The 20,843-nt window shown below is 39.5% G+C and overlaps 1 protein-coding gene across 3 annotated transcripts in view; it reads right to left on the bottom strand.

Annotated features, from left to right (window-relative positions):
- The window catches only part of CCDC88C (coiled-coil and HOOK domain protein 88C), a 94,770-nt gene that overhangs the window by 32,437 nt on the left and 41,490 nt on the right, over nt 1–20,843 (bottom strand). For all 3 annotated transcript variants that reach the window (XM_014869887.2, XM_088167470.1, XM_088167469.1), the window contains exons 5-12: nt 15,441–15,499; nt 13,741–13,824; nt 12,325–12,465; nt 11,456–11,640; nt 10,836–10,917; nt 10,224–10,382; nt 3,797–3,943; nt 2,066–2,210 (exon numbers count right to left, since the gene is read on the bottom strand). In XM_014869887.2, coding sequence (XP_014725373.2) covers nt 2,066–2,210; nt 3,797–3,943; nt 10,224–10,382; nt 10,836–10,917; nt 11,456–11,640; nt 12,325–12,465; nt 13,741–13,824; nt 15,441–15,499 — 1,002 coding nt within the window. The remainder of the gene's footprint in view (nt 1–2,065; nt 2,211–3,796; nt 3,944–10,223; nt 10,383–10,835; nt 10,918–11,455; nt 11,641–12,324; nt 12,466–13,740; nt 13,825–15,440; nt 15,500–20,843) is intronic.

Consider the following 20,843-nt stretch of genomic DNA (forward strand, 5'->3'; position numbering starts at 1 on the left):
ATTTATTCAAGTTTTACAACAGAGATGTTATTTTACTCAATGCTTGTAGATCAAAAGTCTCACTACCTCTCAGCCTCAAAATCCATCACCTGAGCCTCACTGCTCTGTTCATTTCTCTGCCCAGCATTTGAATAATTACAAGAGCAACCTTCTTGTTCACATGAAATGATTGCTACCCATCATCTCAAAACCACATTTCATACGAAACTGACTTTAACACTGTCTTTAAATCTAAGAAAATTAATAAGCACTACAGTACACTGAGTACTTTAAGCTGTCAGCTTTCTGAAATTGGTAAAATCCTCTTTGTCTCTTTTATGAAGCATCACCTGGAAGCTTTGGTCAAGTGAAGATTCAAATAGTTAACATTAACTAAATACTCCAGGTGAGTTCTGTTTTGAAATGAAGTCCACCTAAATTACTTTTCCCAGTGTTTATTTTAAAAATTATTTTTAATAAAATACACCAAACTAGCTGGTAAAATCTTCTACCTGCCACCCTTGCAGAGTCACTTTGATATCCAGGAATGGGAGATTTTCCAGAAGAGTTTTGCAGTCTGTATTTGTACAAACAAACTGCATTCAGAACAACAACATGGATTGAAATAAAACTTCTTAAAGAGAATTACTGTAAAATCAGAACAGCACTTCCATGAAATAGAAGTCCAAAGTTAAATGTTATTAAAAAAAAAAATTCAGCTTCCTTCACCTACTGAATGCAAGTTTATGGATGTTCTCAGTTCCTCATTCTTTTTCTTTGGTTAATCAGAGAGTTTCTGAAGCTCCAGTGCTAAAATGCTAAACATCAGCGCAGTGATAAATCACTCAAGGAAATTTTGGAAGTTATGTTCAATAGAAATTAGTAAATAAGAGTTAACAAAATAAAACTAGCATTCTTCCTTCTATTACATTAATAGTGAAAGAAAATCAGTAAGAGAACAAAACTTGATATTTTAAACAGGCCATAAAATTTAGGTATTTTTACATTTTCCTGGAATATCTTGATTAAAATTTCTAAGTTTTGACAGAACTGTGTTTTCACCCCACTAGCACAATGAGCAATATCCTTGATTACACAGAAGGAATAATAGAGTGGCATTCATTTCTCAGGCTGGCATAACCTGCTTTGCAAGATTATTATTTAGAAGTAACAATTAACTAGCCATTAATCTTAGTGAAGAGAATTCAGATCCTAGACAGCAAGAAGATTTCAGACTTTGTGTCAGCCACACACACAGCTGTTCTACAAAACAAAGCTATTCTAGACAGTTTCACTGAAAACATCTGCTTACTCTAATTTATTCCTTTGTCTTCAAGTTCAACGGTTCCTGGTACACAAAGCCAAACATGCAAGTCTTAGCAAAATAAGGTGAATACTCAATAAAAGCTGCATGTTGAATTAGAGGAAATAGCTTATATTTCCCAAGTTCCACTTGGAATTGTTATTTAGGCTGGTATGATAAACAGAATAAATGTTAAACACAAACACAGGAACCAACGCTAAAACCTTTCCAGTGAAGAAAGAATCAGTTATGTTTGTGATAGTTACGGAAATCAAACCAACCACTCAAACAAACAAAAAAAAAAATCAGCCAGTTATTCTAACTGCATACATTTTTCAGTATCTAGTAAAAATAAATGACTTCAGCATACATTACTTCCTGGGACTTAAAGACCAGTTAATTGTCTGTATTAACTGTACTAAAGAATACTAAAGATCACAGACTCCACCCAACCATTCAGTTAGAAATATTCAATGTGACATTTCTGCTGTGTCATTTACAAAGCTTTCTCTTTTTTTAAAATTTTTATTAAGGTGTGATACTTAAAAGTCACTTTCTCAGTGATGAACAAAACAAAAGCAAAACGTTTTGATGCTTTCAAAAGAAAGTGAAAGGAAGATTAATACATTTTAGAAGTTAAAAAAAAAATCAAGGTCAAAGTCAAGTGGCTGAATGAGGGAAGCTTTCCAATCTTGGATTAAACTTCTGTTCCCATCTCAGTCAACCAATCTATTTGTTCTGAAGCAGACCACAAACACCACAGCTACCCCAGCTGGTACTCACTATCTGCAAGATCAGTGCTTTTAGACAGTTGTTCTAGTTCCCAGCCTAGATGTGCAGACTCGTTCATGCTCTGTTTCTGTGCAATCTCCAGGACCATGTTCTCCTCCAGCAGCTCTTCAATTCTCTTCTTGTCTGTGTCCCGGTCCTGTGCAAGACACACGTGAACAAAAGCACGTTCAGCTCCTCTGTAAGATTCTGGGCTGAGCTGCTACAAACACTGTGTATGTTGGGGGTAGAAGAATCTCCTTAAACACTGTGGTTTTATAATGAAACACATCCTCAGCATTGAATGTTTGCTGTGGGCTACCTATATAAGCCACAGAAAGCAAAGCCCAACTAGCCCTGTTTAGCACCAGCTCTGCTCCATGATAGACATGGAGAGAGGGGCATGGCAGGGCCACTACAGGCCAGGACTAGTATGGCAGACTGGATTCAAGATGTCTCCAGAGCTAAGCTCTTCAAAAACATGTAGCATCATGCTCTGAACACACTGGAAATTCTTCAGATAGAACCATAAATTCTGCAGAGCTTCAATTTATCACATCAGCCTTGGACACAGTCATATGGATCAGCAAGTAACACCTGCCTTGTAATATGAATTCTAACTCCTGAAAACAGATCTGGAGAATTAATCTATTGTTGCTTCTTGTGACTATTTCAGACATTTGCTTTTGTGGGAACTGAAATGCTGCCTCAGTGGTTCTCAAGCTGTCAGAAACCATAACCAAAAATTCATCAAGTCACCCAGAAAAGCATGCAAAATCTCCAGCAACTTTGGAAAAGCTGAGCATGACATGACCTTTATAATATCCCGAATCACAGAATCATAAAATGATTTGGGATGGAAGTGACACTAAAGATTATGCAGTTCTTGCCATGGGAAGGGGCACTTCCCACTAGACCACATTGCTCAAAGCTCTGTCCAACCTGGCCTTGAACACTTCTAGGGATGGGGCATCTACGACTTCTCTGGGAAATCTCAACATCCTTACAGTGAAGAATTTCTTCTTCCTACTATCTAATCTAAACCTACTCTCTTAGTTTGAAGCTGTTCCCACTTGTCCTATCACCACATGCCCTTGTAAAACATCTCTCACCATCTTTCTTTTAGGCTCCCTCCTGCAAGGCAGCTATTACACCACCCTGGAGACCCCTCTTCTCCAGGCTGGGAGAAATGCAATTTTCTCAGCCTTTGCTCACAGGAGAGGTGCCCCATCCCTCTCATCATCTTGGAGAGCCTCCTCTGGACTCACTCCAACAGGTCCATGTCCTTCCTGTGCTGAGACCCCACTCTCTGATTTACACATAAATTTTGGAATTTTGTGACTTTTACAGTGACAATGGATTCTTAAAGACTCTGTAATGGCTGGAGATTAGTAAATAGTCTTTCTTGTTGGAAACAGAGTAGATTTTATTTCCTACATTTAAGAGGTTTCTACTTAAACAGATTTTAGTATCTCCGTTAACAAAACGTATGAAAGCAGTCTGTATTTTAAAATTGTGATATACCTTCTGCATAAAATAAAACTCAATCTCATACAAAGTAGCACTGGCAGTACCTACACTGTTAACATTACACTATTTCAAGAATTCATGTACAGAAAGTTCAATCTAAAAACCTTCAAAAGCACTATTGATTTATTTGCCTGTCTCCAGTTTCTCTGACTTGATTTTGTAACATAAGGATAAAAATGAAAGTCAAATTAGCATAACGAAAAAGAAAGTGCATACCAGCTCTACATCATGAAGTTTGGATTTCAACTGCAAATTTTCCTTCTCTAATTCATGCAGCTTATCACCACGAGCTCTTGCCATGGTTAGCTGTTCTTCTAGCATGGCCTTTGTTTCAATTAATACAATGTTGTCCTCTCTTAATTCCTAGGGAAAAAAAGTAAGAGTGTTAATTTCTTACTGACTTTTCATAGACCAAGTGATTTTCATAAAGTGACATTGCAAAAAACAAGAAGGAAATCTGACATGTTTGTTTCAAAGAAAGACTTTTATCTACTATTTTAATGAGAGATGACAGTATGTTTTATTACCTTTGAGTCATTATACAAGTAAATCTAATATTTCTTAGAGTTTTTTCTCCTGAATTTTACAAGCTTAATGGAATTTCTTTTGCTTTATATGAGGCTAGATCAACAGAAGCACACAGAAGAGCAATTGTTCTATTCCAAAATCACTGTTATAATACCAATTCCTTTGCCAATTTATCATAGTCCCTTATTTTCCCAGCTTCAAAATAGATTATTTACTTTCAAGGGATAGGGAACAGTATCCATCAATACATTCAAGATCCACATTGCTGTTTTAGTACATGTGCAAATGTCTGTTTATTAAAGTTTCTCTCTCTCTCTTTCATGAACAGAATCCTAATTCACATGAACAGTAGAAGTTGTTTTACACTTACCACTGAACACCCCCTGCCATTTCCCCACTAAACACATGAGCATGAACTGCATGAGCCATGTTGCTTACTCATTAGAGCTTTTGGATCTGGTTTTACTGAGTAGAAGTTTAATTTACTACTTTGTTGTAGCCACAGCATTAGAAACAAGTTAATTATACTGCACTGCAACTGTTCCTTGCAAATAACAATGAAACTCTGTGCATTCAAGTATCTTATTCTGGAAACATGAAACATCCAATGCACGAAATCTGGCCATGAAATGTTGGTCATGTTTTAAACACATTTATCAAGTATGTCTCATTTCAAGCTATAATAACTCACTGCTGGCTTTTACTTTTGTTGATCCTCAGATAGGTCTTGAGTCCAAGACAAATGTTCTATAACAGGAATGCATCAGCATTTCAAAGATTAAATGGATACAGTAAGGAATTTTCCCCAGATGAGTTACAACTGGGCAAGAAGCAGATTGATTCTCTACAGAAACTTTGTCATTCTCTGATTTCCTCCCTTCTCTCCCCATCCATTCTGCTGTTCCAATGAAATATGTAAAACCAGAAAATGTGCAAACAGGACAAAATGCTTGACAAGTTTATTCCTGGATAACTGACTTCAAATGTGATGTCTCTGCTGACACAGTGTTCATGTCTGGTCTCTTAGACCACAAACAGCCAAACCAAGTAGATTCCTGAAAGATCACCAGGCATGAGAAATCACTTTCATAGCTTAATCAGCAACTACATTCTCATTTTTTGGGGTGGAATCAGCCTTAAGCTCACATATTTAAAAAGCAAACAGAAAGAAAAGAAAAAAAGAAAAGATAGATGTAAAGAATGCGTTAAGAGTGTCTGATGATAGCCACTCCCCCTGCCTTTTGATACTACAGGGGGCTGTCATTTAAAAGCCTTTCATAGTCACAGTTGTTTGCTGCAGCTTGACTGTATATGGAATAATATGGAAAGTCTATCTTACGCAGTACCATACTGCCCTTGATCTCTCAATGGGTCAGCTACCAACTTGCAAATCCTGAGAGGAAAAATTTCCCTACTATAATAGCACTAAAAGGACAAGTATGTCAGCGTTTGTGAAGAGGTTCATCTCCAATTAAAATGTCTGAGTATGCAAGTAACTAAAATAACAATAATACTGAAACACTAAAATTACAGAACTTGCATTTTGGGCCAAGTCTGAGCTAACAAGGTCACTTCAGGGTGGGCAAACTTTAAAGGCTGACACAAAACAGATGACAGACTGGAAGAAGTGCATGGCACAAAAACTGCTGGGTGTTATGGAAGCTGCCAGAATATCTGTAATGAAACATCAATGTGCCAAGAGTTTACTTTGCTAGATCACCACACTCAATCTGGACCACAGCCCTAAGAACTAAAGTGGTGCCTGACCTCAAAGACATGACCTCATAACTACCCTTAAAACTGCCTACCGAGCAAGAACTAGTTATTTCAGTGTCTCATCAAGAGTCAAACTATGTGCCAAGTATATACACATATGCAGGCTCTGGTACAAACCACACACCAGTGGGAACTGCAGTATATGGAAAACTGAAGCACTTTCCATTGAGCACCCAGGATGGGCAGTCATGCCAGTTCAAAGTAGTTCTGATGAAATATTAAATTAATAACCAGGTGGAAATGCCTGCTGTGACGAGGTAGACATTGCTCACTCTCAGATCACCATGATCTGAGGTTGTCTTAATATTGAAAAGTTCATATAATTTAAATAATTAGTCCATGGGAGTTTTGCAGAGTTACATCTCAAAGCCTGGGAAGCAAAGCTGTCCTAACTAAAACTTGTCAGCTGTCAGCACTAACGTCTCTCAGAATTTGGAGAAATAACACAGCTGACCTAAAAATCTATCTGGCTACAAATCACACTTGTTAGACAGTCAGCAGGTGGTGGTCATGGGGAGGTGCTGCTTCCACTGGAATTAAAGTTCATTTTTAATTGAATTAACAAATTTGCTAACATTATTTTATAGCTATAAGTTTATTTTAAAATCAGCAACAAAAACAGTTAGCTGTGGATTTTTTTTGTTTAATACACTGAGTATAACTCAGCTTTTGCAGTTTCTAAAATGAATTACATATTGTGGTTTGATGCCCTATCAACTGTAACTTGAAATAGCTTTAAGAATGTGCGCTGTGCATTCAGATGGTTAAAATTAACTCTGGGGATAAATGGTTGCACAATCAGGTGTGTTGCCACTAGGAAACATTTTCAGAAACTAGAGTAGCAATGAGATTGTTTAAATCTGAAAAGAGAGAATTTGCACCTGCATCCGAACCCAGTTCAAACCTTTGCCTTCTGGCAGTTCAGAAGCTGTTGCTACTGAGCCATAGCACAGTTAACATCTTGTGATAATCAAACATTGAACACTCATATGATAACATGTAAGAGATGCTTTTGTTTTTGTTTTTTTTTTTAATTGACAAGAGATTCCTCCTGTAATCCTGCATAGAAATTTTATTATGGTGAGAAGGAGGAAAACTGGGAAAAGCATACTCCTTGGCCTTAGGAAATAATTTCATCCCATGGAACAGCAAAAGATTCAGCGGAGATGAATCCTGGAAGGGAGCTTTGCACTGCAGAAAAGCACCTCAGTGGAGGAAGCCCTGCACTGAGCTGCTCCTTCACATTCACAGTTGTGACCTCATTAAGCCACATCAGCAGGAAGGCTCCAGAGGACATTCATGTTCCTTGAACAATGGTTCAACTAAAACGTCACTCCTGAACAATTTGTCAAGATACACAAAGAAGGAAAGCACCACACAAGCCCTAAATGTGTTACATTGACATACAGACTTGAACCTTTTGCACTCCTGCAATACCAGGAAGGAAAAGATTTTAAAAGCTCATTTAATAGCTTTCTGCATTGATGCACAACACTAAATCCTCTTTTTCTTCTCACCTACCAATCTGGCACTGCTTATTAACACCCCTGTCAAGACTCTGTGAGCCTTAAGGTATCACATTACCATAGAAAAGTAGCTGATGCTGAACACACACTTACATTTTCACTGTGTGCTGTGGATGATTTGTTCAGGTCTTAAGGGTTGGAGTTCAGCAAGCCATTGGCAATCAGTAAATGCCATGAAAGAATAATCACTGTGCTATCTAGAAGTAAAAATCTCTACCATGTTACATCCCTGAACAAATCTAAGCAGAGACTACATTAACCCCAGTCATTAATTCTTCTTTTGGAGGGGCAGAGGACTTGAGTCAGATTTGACAGAAAACTGAGGCCCCGTGGAAAGCTGGATACTGGCTAAAATGTGCAGCCTTTGCACTATTCTGTGACCACAAAAACACAGAATAGGGCCCTGTGGAATCCCCTGAATGCACCAGCCTGAGACCAATGGAGTTTGCCTGCTGCTTAGTGCTGTCACTCCATAGCTGAGTCAAAACTTGATCAATGATGGGAAAGGGAGTGGTGAGAATGTGAAATTCGCTGTCTATTCTAAACCTAAACAGCACCCTGCAGACAGCTGTGCAATCCTGCTGGCTGCCAGAAGAGCTCAGCTCCTACAATAGTGACTTCTGCTAAAAGCCACACTACGGCTCCAAACTAGACGTGTCAGATCAGTGGGAAAACATTCCTGGTCCCACTACTGTATTTTACTGGTTTTAGCTGGGGTAGGCCAAATGGCTATTAAGGGTCTGTGTTCTGGATTTGGCTGAACAGTGTTGATAATACAGATGTTTTTGGTATTGCTGAGTAGGGTTCACACAGAGCCAAGGCCTTTTCTGCTTTCTGTGCTGCCATGTTAGTGAGGAAGTTGGGGGTGCATGGGAAGGTGGGAGGAGACACAGCCAGCACAGGTAACCCAAAGTGACTGAAGGGATATCCCAGACCATATGGCATTATGCTCCGTATATAAAGTAGGGAGAAGAAGACGGAAGGGGAGGACATTTTGGAGTGTTGGTGTTTCACTTTCCAAGTTACTGTTACAAGTGATGGGGTTCTGCTATCCTGAAGATGGCTGAACACCTGCCTGTCCATAGCAGTGAATTAATTCCATGGTGTGCTTTGCTTGTGCGTGTGGCTTTTGCTTTCCCTATTAAACTGTCTTTATCTCAACCCATGAGTTTTCCAGCTTTTACCCTTACAATTTGCTCTCTGATCTCACTGGTGAGGAGTGAGTGAGTGGCTGTGAGAGGCTTGGCTGCTGGCTAGAGTTAAACCATGATAGTATTGCAGGGAGGTATCCCTGGAGAGCCAGCACTCATCTCTGACATTCCATATTTCCACCAAAAACTGACAGGGGGGAAGAGAGAGTGAGGAGCATTAGAAGAACTAACATAGAAGTCTCTATGAATGAATAGAATGCTATGTTAAGCAAGATTAGTAGTGCAGGACATGCAGCAGTGCAGGAAACCACTGGCTCTGGGACAATCAAGAAGACTACTCCCTTGATCTCAGATGAAGGGGACACAAAAACTCCTCTCTGAACTCCAAATTATCTGAGCAGCAGGTGAAGTTAAACACCTCCAGTGCACAATCAGAAGGGGAACACCAGGATGGCTCTCTGATAGCCAGTGTGCCAGGGTACAGCATGACTGATTTCCCAGCTCGAGGGAGGAAAGCAGAGAGAGGCAGAGTTTCATACTTCCTAATGCAAACTGGGATTTACCAAGAGGCAAGACAGGCTTTTTGCAGCCTATTGCTTCATTTAATAACCATCCATTTTAGTGAACCTATTCATAAGAAGCCGCAGCTTAGCTGCCCCTTAGGTTAAAGACGGGAAAAAAAAATCACCTACAAAGTAGAGTTTATAGAGCAGAAAAATAAGGTCTGTGCTCTCAACCAGAGGCCTGGCAACATCACTCTTCTATCTCGGACTTGGGATTTTATCTAATTATAGTGAGGCTGTCAACTACTGAACCTCCATTCGTTCAGCAGTCTGGATATTTATTTGACTTTGGCTGAAGTGTTACATATGTGGATTATTGGGAGTTTTGGTGTGAATTCCTCAAAGAACTGAAAGAACAGAAAGTAAGAGCAGTCCTACCTAAATTTAGTATCAGCCATGCTGAGCCAGTGAGTTTGGCCAGACGATCTCTAAGGTCTTTTGTAACCTAATTCAATTAATAATTCCAGGATGGGCATAGCTGCTGGTGACTAAGCTGAGTAACTGACATTAATACCGGAACAAAGCCACGCATTTCTCATTGACATACCCCACTCATGACACTAGGGAGGATCCAAAATTTTTCTCCTTTCTACTACAAGTAACAGTTTCAAAAAGAGGTGGCTAGAATTTGTCATCTGAGGTCATCCTTAAAAATGCCATTTTAACAACAGTTCCATCTGCTACAAAGCCCTACGGAAAAACACCCAAACATTCATTTAATTAATGTATAGATGGTATATAAAATGTTGGTCCAAGGAACAACTCTGGAACAGAGGGAATTTACCTAAAGCTAAACTAAAGATCTGGACTCTAGAAAAAGCATCCAGACAAGGTCTGTCCTGTTTAGCCACATAATGTTGGAGTAAGCAGAGTTTTTTAAAACTAATGGGCATTTATTTTGTGTGCATCAAGTACTTCCTCTACTGAAAGAAGTTTTAATGATGCTCAGTCAATAGCTATGATGTATGTTATGAAACTTCTACTTGCTCTGATGTTCTGCTATGGTCAGCTCAATGACAAATGACACATGAACTAGTAAAACAACAAAAGCCAAACATTAAGGATTACTCAGCAAATCTTTCTCTTAATTTTCACTTGCCTCCATGCGAGCTTTGTAAAACTCCACATCGTGAAGTTTCTCTTTGCACCGAACCAGCTCCATCTCGAGTCTCTCCACGCGGTTTGCCTTCTCTCTCAGGGAATCGAGCTCATCTCTGTAGGCTCGGGCAGAGCGAGCATCTGAAGCAAGGTGCATGTTCTGCCAAGGATAAGCAGGGAGAAAAATCTAAACTAATACTTTTAAGCATGTACTTTAAGTTTTATTTTTTTGTATTTACTTACTATGATTGTAAGCATAGACAAATAGTATTGCCCTGGTTGAGGAGTAAGAATTCTCCTAGTAGCCAGTAAATTCTCTACAGGACAGAGAGGTTGCTCAGCCTGTTGGACCTCTGACACTACTAATGTGTGATGCTGCACAAGCTTCAGGCACTACTAGGCTGTTTGTAAGCTGAACAGATGAGACTGCTCTCAACAGCTAAGTGGCAAGCACAGCACTGCTATGCCACAACCACAATCTTTAAACAGCTTGCTGGACTAAGTTGATTTCTTTATTATAAAGCAGGCATAGCAGTAATTTCAGCCTCACACTGAAACAGGATTTCTTTTTTTAAATAGGGAAGATTATCACAGTAAAACAAGCCCATCTCACCTCTTGCTTTATTTTTTGCAGCTCTAGGGTGAGCTGCTCAACTTCATGTTTAGAATCTGCAAGCTGCTCAGACTTCTCTTCCCTGAAAAGGATTAGAAAAATCTTAGTAATTTTTTTTCTATCCTGAAACAATATTGATTATATGGACACTGCCAGGAATCTGTAAAGGAAGAGAAAAATCTCCCAGCATATTCTTTGTTATGACAGCTTCATCATTTTTTCATGATACCATACATATATCACGGATATAGAGTTTGCAACTCTATTTTTATACTAAGTTCCTATGTTTAAATCTCATTGGTGCAACTGCTGTCATAGACAGCTTCCACTTTAAGTTAAAAACTAAAGCTAGCAGTTGGTATTTTGAAGGGTGGAAGAGAGAGAGAGATGAGACACAAAAACAAGAATGGAAATAGCCATCACTTCACATTTAAAGCCCAACTATAAAAGAAGAAAAGATGGAACACACTACTAGCTTCCTACTGCTCTGATTTGAAATGTGTGATTCTGAGAGCTCTTATGGAAGCCAGTATACTGAAACCAACAGGCTCCTGCACTTTCAGGATGCATAACACTTAATATGCAAGTCTGTCTAGAAACACAAAAATATAGCAACTTACAGCTCCTGACGGATTCTTCTCAATTTAGCCTTTGTGTCTGCCAGCTCAACTGCAAGGTGCTGTTTTTCTTCATTAGAAAGAGGGTTGGCAGGGTTTGGTGAAGAATCTGGACTTGGTACTTTCAGAGGGCTTGGGGGTTGCTGAGACTGCAGATAATCTCTTTCTTGAGTGAGATCTACAATGACCTGGAAACACAAAAGACTGTGTAGTGCCAAGAGATAAATAGTGTATTTATACATTGTTTTAAAAATACCTAAAGATTATTTTTAGATTCAGGAAATTATTAGTCTGGCCTACAGAAGTCAAGTGACAGCCAGGATTGAAGGTTTTACAGAAGAGGAAAGAAATCTCCACTATGCTCTAACCACTAAAGCATTCCTCTTCCAGTGTTCAAAATAAGTAGTCTATTTGCCTTGAAGAATTAATAAAAACCTGTAACAACTAACAGTTTTAATTAACACAATGGCAGTCAAAAGCAGAAGATTAAAAGGCTAAAGAAGGGGAAAAGGCTTCTCCAGAGATCTGAAGGGAAAGGAACTGATGAATCAAAAAAGCTAGAGAAAACAATGGAGTCCAGGAGGGTAGATGCCAAAGATACTAGCAGGCTCTGCCTGAATGACATGCAGAGACATCTGGTCTCCACTTCATGGAGAGACTGCTCAATTCCTCTTCACCAATCACTTCACCACATCTTAGTGCTTACACAAAAATCAATGGAAAAGTCAAGATCTTTCTAAAATTTTCAGAGGTGTAATAGAAACTTGCAAAAGAAATAGAAACCTAGTGCACAAACAAGACACAAGAGAAGGAATGGAGCCCACATCTGCTGCTTCTCATGAGCTCTATATGGGAGAGATATGTCCTCATACTTCTGTGCATTCATCTCTCTCATCAATGAGCCTCCTGAGGTGGAAAACCATATTCCTGGAGAGAGACTCTAGTTCTTCTGGGGCCATATCTGGGAGCTCCAGCCACTGCAAGTCAAAGACATTCTCCTGATTGTGAGTCACCTAGGAATAGGAACAAAAAAGTATGTCTTTCCACTGGGTGAGCTGAAAATCTGTTCACCATATATGCAGCGTCCCCTCATTTCTTCTATTCATAAATTAAAAAACACATCCATTTTACCAAAGTCAGTCTGCAAATAATAAATGCAAGTACTTAACTGTAACACTACCCAGTATTTAAATTTTTTATAATTATTAAGCCTGATTTTTAAAAGTGATCAGATAAATATTATGATCAGCAGCATGCACGCTCTCATATTAGAAGCGTGCAGCTGTCTCACTGACCCTGAGGTGATTCCCACAGAGAAGGGACTAATCCCACACTGAACATTCAGAAGAATCTCTGATTTCAATGAATTCACAATACAGCTGGGAGGAGCTGTATCAGCTGCAGAAATACTTCTGGTTGCTGCTAGCAGTGTATCTTTCAACTGTTACCATACCTAAATTGATTTACTTTGAATCATTTAGCAGAAACATCAGGCAGGTCTCTCAAGCTCAGTTAATGACTGTTCCAGCTTTTGTTATAACCATGTGCTTAGCTCATCACGATTTTTTTTTCTTTCCTAAAAATGAACTATTTTTTAAGTGTTAAGAAAAAAAGTTCCTGTCTGAAGACTTCTCCTATTTTTTCCTCAAATTTGAGTGTACCAGGCTTTCTACAGCTGCATGCACTAACACCTGGGCACAGTCAGCACCCACTCCCAGTGAGGGGCACTTCCACTTGGCTCTCCAAAGTAAGAGACTTTCTGTATTCTTTGGTAAGCCTATCCATATGCTTTCCTTCTTCTGAAGCCATAGAAATCCAAGAATGCTTGTCATTGGACCAAACACCTTTTCAAACAGAGCATATGTCCAATTTCAGCTATTTAAGACAAGCTAGCTCAGAGGTCACTGGGCAGGCTGTGTCACCTACCACAGGGCTTTGGGACTAAGTGCTTACACCACTGGTGCACAGGGTTCTGCAGCTTCTAAGACACACATGGATTTTGTCAATATTGCACATGGAACCTTACAAGTACCTTACCTTATAAGTAGCAAGCAAGGCATTTACCACTGCATCTCCTTAAAAGATAACTGAGCCAAATAATGATCCTAGCACCTATAATTTTCATCTTATAATTTGAGTGTAGTGACATAATCAATTTTCTTTTTTGTGAAGTTCATGAATCCGTTATGAAATTCTAAGCATTAGTATTTTACAGCAAAAAAATCCTCTTAAGTCAAGGAAGGGAGAGATAGATACAACCTCAAAACAGACAATACTAATAATCCTACCTCCTGAATGTGTGACACAATGGCAGCTTGGGTTTCAATATCCAGCTGTTTTATTCTGTCAATAAACTCTTCTTTCCTTTCACACTGTTAAAAGAAAGCACATCCTGAAACAGCGCTACATATCCTAAAACTTACTGCTCCATTTTTCATTTAAATTAAAAAAAATAAAAACAAACCCAAACTTGAACAACCTACACTACTAATAAAAAAGTGTTCAAGATCTACACTTTGTCACACTAGAAGGTATAACACTTCACTGCTCCATATGGAACATGAGCCAAATTATGCATTAAATTATTTAAACGTTTTAGTCAGTACAATCAAGGCTAAGTTAAATGGCTGGTTTTGCTCTTAAAAAGCAAGTTCAACATGCAACGTGATCAAGAGGTGGGGAAACAGCCAGAGGAAATCATCACAGCTTCGTTAATGGAGCTGCACAAATGTAAACCTTCATTTACACTGCATCATTTAATCTGTCTGCTTTGCTGTTTGCATTTTGTTTGGTTTTGGCAATGAAAAGAGATGCATCACTTCAGATAGTATTTACATCAACGCCCAATGTTGTTTGTTGGACTAAATCAACATATGCTTTAGATAAAAAATGGGAAACTTTCTGGATAAATATGAGTGACATTTCAGACAAACAGATTTTAGTAAATCTTTTACTTAAGGCTTTAGAAAAGGCAGACATCTGCTCTCAGTATATCTGTGATTGTGCACTAAAAACGTTATTGCCTTCTTGTAACAATACTGCACTGTGAAAAACTTAAGCTGTATTTTAAAGGGTTTTTTAAACCCATTTACAGTGTCCTTCTGGGGCCTGGTTCTGAGTCTCAACCATTTACTTCCTAGGGAAGAACCTCAGACCAGCAAGTGAGGACTGAGGATGCACAGCAGCCAAAACCATTCTTTGTGCTGCAGCACAACACTAACATAATTCAGAGCCGCAATATGCAGACAGCTTTACCCTGACATAATTGAGCTGACATAGCTGAGCGGGGTAAGTGTCCTAAGGCATGATAAAAACACAAGGCAGACCTACAAACAAGGTCAATTATCAGCAAAGGCCTGCCTGCAACGAGGCCATTGTTTACTGCCTCAGAGGTTTGGTGGGTAGAACACTGATTTCTTTATCTGGTAACTGCTGTGCATTTCTCCAGAGTTTCTCATATACATTGCCTCTCTATTTATTTAAATAAATGTCACACAAAGATCTCTGCATTAATATACAAAGTATCTATTAATCTGGTATTTTCAACACGTAATATTAAATAAAAATACCGTGCAAATAAAATCATGATTCATTAAACAAATGTTTAGACTTGTTAAACTATTTGTTTGGCATTAACATGTACTGTTCCACTTTGTATTTTAAAACAGTAAGAAAATAAAACAACGACAATCTTGGTATCAAGAACACTGTTCAAAACTTATCTCGTCCCACTGTGTTATCAAAATTAAAAAGTACACATCCTGTGTCTGATTAAGCAGTGGCAACAAACTGAGGCTACTGCTATCACACAATGTGCTTCCTCTCCCCTGCATTTCTTTCCTTCACCTATTGTGTTTCGCACAATTTAGCTCACAAGCTGTCTTGAGCTCAAGGTTTGTTCATACAGCACTGATTTTTGGGTCAATTTTCTCATTACAGGAAAAAAAAAAAAGAGTCAAAAAAAATCTTATTTTCCATGAATGATCACCTGCACAGCACATCCCAGAACCAACAACAGCAGCTTCTTGATTTCATCCATACTTTTACCTAGAGAGGAAAAAAAGATCATCAGTACATATGTATAACAGGTAAGTACTTGCAAGTGATCCTCTACAAAATATGTGCCTAAAACGAGAAGTAAGACCTTTGAACAACTGCCTGAACAATATATATATATATATATATACGCCTATTATAAAGTTACCAGATTTTCTACATAACAATGCAGTTCTTATTAATTAGTTTAAAATCCTAAATCCAGCAAAACATTTTCCCCTTGATGTACTATCCTCACCTATAACTTTCCAAGGCTTTTCTGATCAATACATCACAAAAAAATCCTTTAAATAGTTTGATGCATATGACCTATGCTTGTCTCTTGTGTTGTGATTAACAAGGGTGCAAAAAAGCCCAGCAAACCACCAACAGCTCTCCTCTCTCCAAAAAACCCCACCAAAATAAAACAAAAACACCATGGGCAGAAGTAAAGGAGGGTTACTTACAAAGAACTTGCCCTAAATTCTCCTTCTGTAAAACAGTTACCACTCAGACCTCCCAAAGCTGAATACCATTCTGTGCATATAAATTCTCTCTGAGAGATAAGACGTTTCAGCAAATCAATTCTGCCCGTTCTGCATCAAAGCCTGTTCACACTTTGAAGCGTAAACCCCATGTGGTAAGAGGGCAGAGGATGAGGGATGGGGAAGGGATGCTGAGGAGCTGGCCATATGCTGGGAGCCATGGGGAGAGGAGACACAGCCCCTCGGCTGCTGCAGGCAATCCTGCTGTGACCAGCAGCCCTGTCAGCCACTTCCCAGGGTTAGGAGAGGGAAAGCCTTAAGTTCCTCAAGGGAAACTGGTGCAGCTTAGAACCAGCTTGTTTCAACAAAATTAATGTGGATTGTTGGATGGTAAAGGAAATTATGCATATCAAAGTTAGACAAAGGGCAAGGCAAAGAGGGCAAAAGGAAGGCAAGGAGTTTCAAAGAGAAAAAGAAAACATCTTTACAGAGTTAGGTTCAGGAAAAGCCTGTTCTCATTCACACTGGAGGAAGATGAGGAAAGAGGAACAAAGAATCAAAACAGGCCACATATATAGCTTTCTCTCATCCCTACACATGTGCATTCTTCCTGAGTAATTATGGGCCTAAATGCTTTCATCTAATACCTTGATTTACTTGGGTGTTCCGTTCCTATCACTAAATAGATACTAATTTCTGAGTGCAACTGTGCTCCTCCACCAACACCATGCCCTTGTGAGGCTGTCCTGGCAGAAAGTCAGAGGCATGTGCAGGACCCAAGGACAGGGAAGGGGAGTTAATCTGACTCATCAGTTAAGCTGCCACAGCCCCACAGCTGCACAAAGGCACTGACCTAAATTACCACCAGCGTTCCTGCCATTCCCACAGCCTTGCAAGCCAGCATGGCCACATGCAGGCAGCTTAGGAAGTAACTTGTTTCCTGATTTCTGGGCACACAAACATCCTAAACAAGTCTTTAAACACATCTACAAAATTTTCAGGAACTTTTAGGTATGTTCATCTTTGTAACAACTCAAGAATGCCCTAAAAAAAACCCATCAGTAAACTGTATGAATGAACACTATAATTCTTAATATCCAGGTCCTGCATTAGTAACCATTAAGATTTTGCAAACAGAAATTCTTCTTTTCAACAGGAGCAGCCATCTTTAAAACATGCTAGTTACACTTCACCCTGTAAATACAAGCTTATTTCCCTGCAGAATATTTAAAAACTAGTTTTGAGAGACATACAATCATTCTTACTTTTCTCCCTGTATGCAGCAGCACACGAGGCTTCCTCTTTCCTCAAAGCTACAATTTAATGCACAAATTCCATTTCAGTCTGTGAAAGTCTGATTGTTCTATATGAATCTCAATAATACAATCTTAAGCACAGACAATGACACAAAATCCTTCACAAAAAAAAAAATCTGTTACTTCATGAACAGTTCCTCTGAGGGCACTACTGGGAGACTATTCGTTTGGACAGAAGGTATTTTTTCAAGAAACTGAGTTCTCATTAGTTTCAGCACTGGGTTTCATTCTACATCAGCTTCAAAGTGATACAGACCAGGTACTAAATGCAGAGCATGCCTGTGGGACACAAAAGCAAGTCACTAAGTTATGGAGAGCAAGTGACTTGAGTGTGTCTCTCATTGGCCTAAACTTACTCAGGCAGAACACCTCCATGACTGAAGGAGTCAGGCTGCTTGCTCTGGATCATGCCAGACATGAGACCTAACCCTTGTGTGTTCTGGCACCTTCATCTGTCAACCATAAATTCCTATCTGTGCACCATGGCATCCCAACTATCCTTGGGGTGAACACAGTGGCTTGAAATCACTCATTTTAGAAAACACCAAGGTTACTTCCCGAATTGTGACAGCATCTATACCATCCTAAAGACAAGTCAGCTACTTAAAGTCATTGATACCACACCTATCTCTCTGCACCAAGGCTTTGATATTTTCTCAGTGAGGTAACAAATGGGGGTATTGGTGTGCCTGCATGACCCTTTGGCTCTTCCATCAAAGTAACTTATCAGAGTCAACCCTGGTCTCCCAACAAGGACTGACCTTGCCTGCAAAGAGCCCTTTGAGGGAGACCTTACCCCACTCCAGTCCTCCCATGAGGATGCCCAGGCAGACCATGGCAAGCCAAGGCAGAGATGGACAAGCTAAAGTTTATGGAAAGGAGTGAAAAATTAAGACTTGAGATAATCAGGAATTATAAAGTTCCTTAATGTTTTAAACATAACATTTGGCAGTCTGCTCTCTCCCCTGGCAGCCTGCAGTGAAAATGTAGCAGTCAGGATTACTTCAAGGTTTCCTTTTCAATAATTTTTTTCTATGCTTGCAGACATGCTGCATCATGTAACTAGAGATTGTACTACCCACTAGAAACCCTTCTAAGGCTTAAAGGTCCACTGAGCAGATATACCAGCCACACAAGTGTTTCAGAAGATCATGTGTGATTAAAGAGTTCCATTCCTTGGGCTTTCATTCAGAAGTTGTTTCCCATGGGGAGGAGACAGTTTGTTGACATAAAGGCACTCCCTGATCACTCACTCTCAAGCTAGGTTTGAGTAACATTTTAAAGCCTTGTAGAATAACACTATTTACAGGAGATTTTTTTTTTTTAAATAGGGTATGATTATGAAAAAGCTCTTTACCAATCTGAAGTGCTTTAGAGAGAGTTTTCAATTAAATCTCAAAACAAGCCAGGAAGGGATTAATTACCCCTCTCTCCCTTTCATCTCACCCACAGGACAGCTGAACTACCACACACTTCAGTGGAATGCCCAAGGTGACAAAGTGAATCAGAAGCACTTCCAGGACTATTACAGAGCATCACAGTGAAGTTCTATGCTCCAGACAGTGCCTCTGTCCTGCAATGCATGCTGAAGAAAAGCAAGTGACCTTCATCCCCGACTCAATCATGCCTTTTAAACAGTTCTCATGTTTTTAAAAAAGCTCGATTTGTGCACATTTCTAAGATGGTAAAGCTCCTTGTACAGCCTCAGAAGCAGGAATGTGCTGGCTCCCCTATTCTTGCTGGGATGACACAAGTCCTTCCCAGACAGCTGGGAAGAAAGTCTGATATGTCTACTCATGCTAATTAGCTGATCTTATCAAGACACCGTCCTCCTACGACCCAGGATGCAAACAGTTAGGTCTGGGGTAGTCCCTTGCACAGAGGTACCCACAAGAAAAATGGACAAGACTCAAGGTGCTAATTAAGAAATTAACACTTTTGCTCCTTTTCTTAAAATTCCAGGGCAGTTGCTCCTGGCCCTGTGCTTGTGCTGCAAGGGAGCCAGCCAGCCACCTGGAGCATTTGCAGAAAGCCATCTGCTCCCAGCCGTGAGAGAGGGCCAGCAGGTTTCCTGGAAAATAAAGGAAGGGAAAGCCCAGACACCACTTGTGCATCCTGGGAGCCTCCCTGTGCCAGAGCCAGAAGATCCTTCTGCTCTCATGGGGCTGGAGGCTGGGAAACAGATGGCAGGACTCAGGGAGAAGGCGGGCAGAGGGATTAGGAGATGCAACAACAAAAAAAAAGGAGGATCAAGGTACAGAGAGAACACAAACAATGAAAAAAATGAGAGGGGGGATGGGAAGATATCCGAGGAAATGGGAACAAGAGGGTCCAAGTAAGTGCTATTTTGGGCATGTGCTGCCTGTTTCTCCATATTTCTTCTCTGATGTTACTCCATCCAGGGTAGGAGAGGGAGTGCCACACGCAGCAGCTGGAGGGTGTGCAGAAAACGTGGAGAGGCTGAAACACACAAGTGCTGTTATTCCCAACCTGAGCAACATCCTCAGTGAGAAAAGTTTGAATGCTAAATTTACACTATTGAGGCAACGTTTTGTTATTAACTTTATAGTTTATGAACTCTCGTGCCTCTGGAGGACTGTGAAACAAAACGAGGAAGGAAACCATACATGAAACATACCCAAGTGAGAGTAGGCTTTTACAACTATAATGAAAACTAAGTTCTATAGGCACTTGTTAGCAGGGACTTTGGAGTCTCTCATTCATAAACTTAACATGTAATTTGAAAAGTGTATATAAATAGTGAAGTTTTTTGAAGGAACGGAACTGAGTCTATTTTAGGCAAGTAAAATCTCATTTCCATCCTTGATCTAAAACAAGTTAAAATCTCTCTCCCCTCATGATTATAACTGTTTCAAAAGATTAACTGCCGTAGGTTTCCAAGTACACGTACCAGCTGTGGAAAACTAAGAATGTCTAGAAATGGAGAAATTTAAAAATGCATCTAAATCCATGTTCACAACCATTACTGTGTACTGATATTCCCTGTGTGGCCACATGAATGAGTGGTCACTTACAAGGCATGCTGAAACCAGACATAATATTAAAAAGTGATTACAGTGATGTTGTACATGATAAATAGGCTGATGAGTCTCTTATTGAACACAGGGGGATTTGTGGCACAGTAATGAATTGAAAAAGCTGCTCAGCAAGAAAAAGAATTCCAAAAAGACAGAAATGAAGAGGAAATTTAATGGTAGTAGCTGTCTACCACACAATGCAGTGAAGAGAATAAATCCTCTGACATCAATTACATTGTTCTGCAAGTCAAATTCCTTGCAGAAAATTTTTAAATCCTTTAATTAAACTTTCAAGTTTTTTAAAATCCTTTAATTAAACTTTCAAGTTTATTTTTAGCTCCCTATATTCCAGAAAACAGTCAAGCCTTCATCTTCTAACAAATATTTCTGCTATTTTTATGCCCATGGACAAATGAAGTAGGCAAATTTGCCATGGCCTGGAACCAAACTATTTAGAGAACATGAAAGCAAGTAATGCTCACAAACCCAGCAGATATGTGCCTTTTCCTATGCAAAA

The sequence above is a fragment of the Sturnus vulgaris genome, chromosome 6 (assembly GCF_052056855.1).
Source record: "Sturnus vulgaris isolate bStuVul1 chromosome 6, bStuVul1.hap1, whole genome shotgun sequence".
Lineage (NCBI taxonomy): Eukaryota > Metazoa > Chordata > Aves > Passeriformes > Sturnidae > Sturnus > Sturnus vulgaris.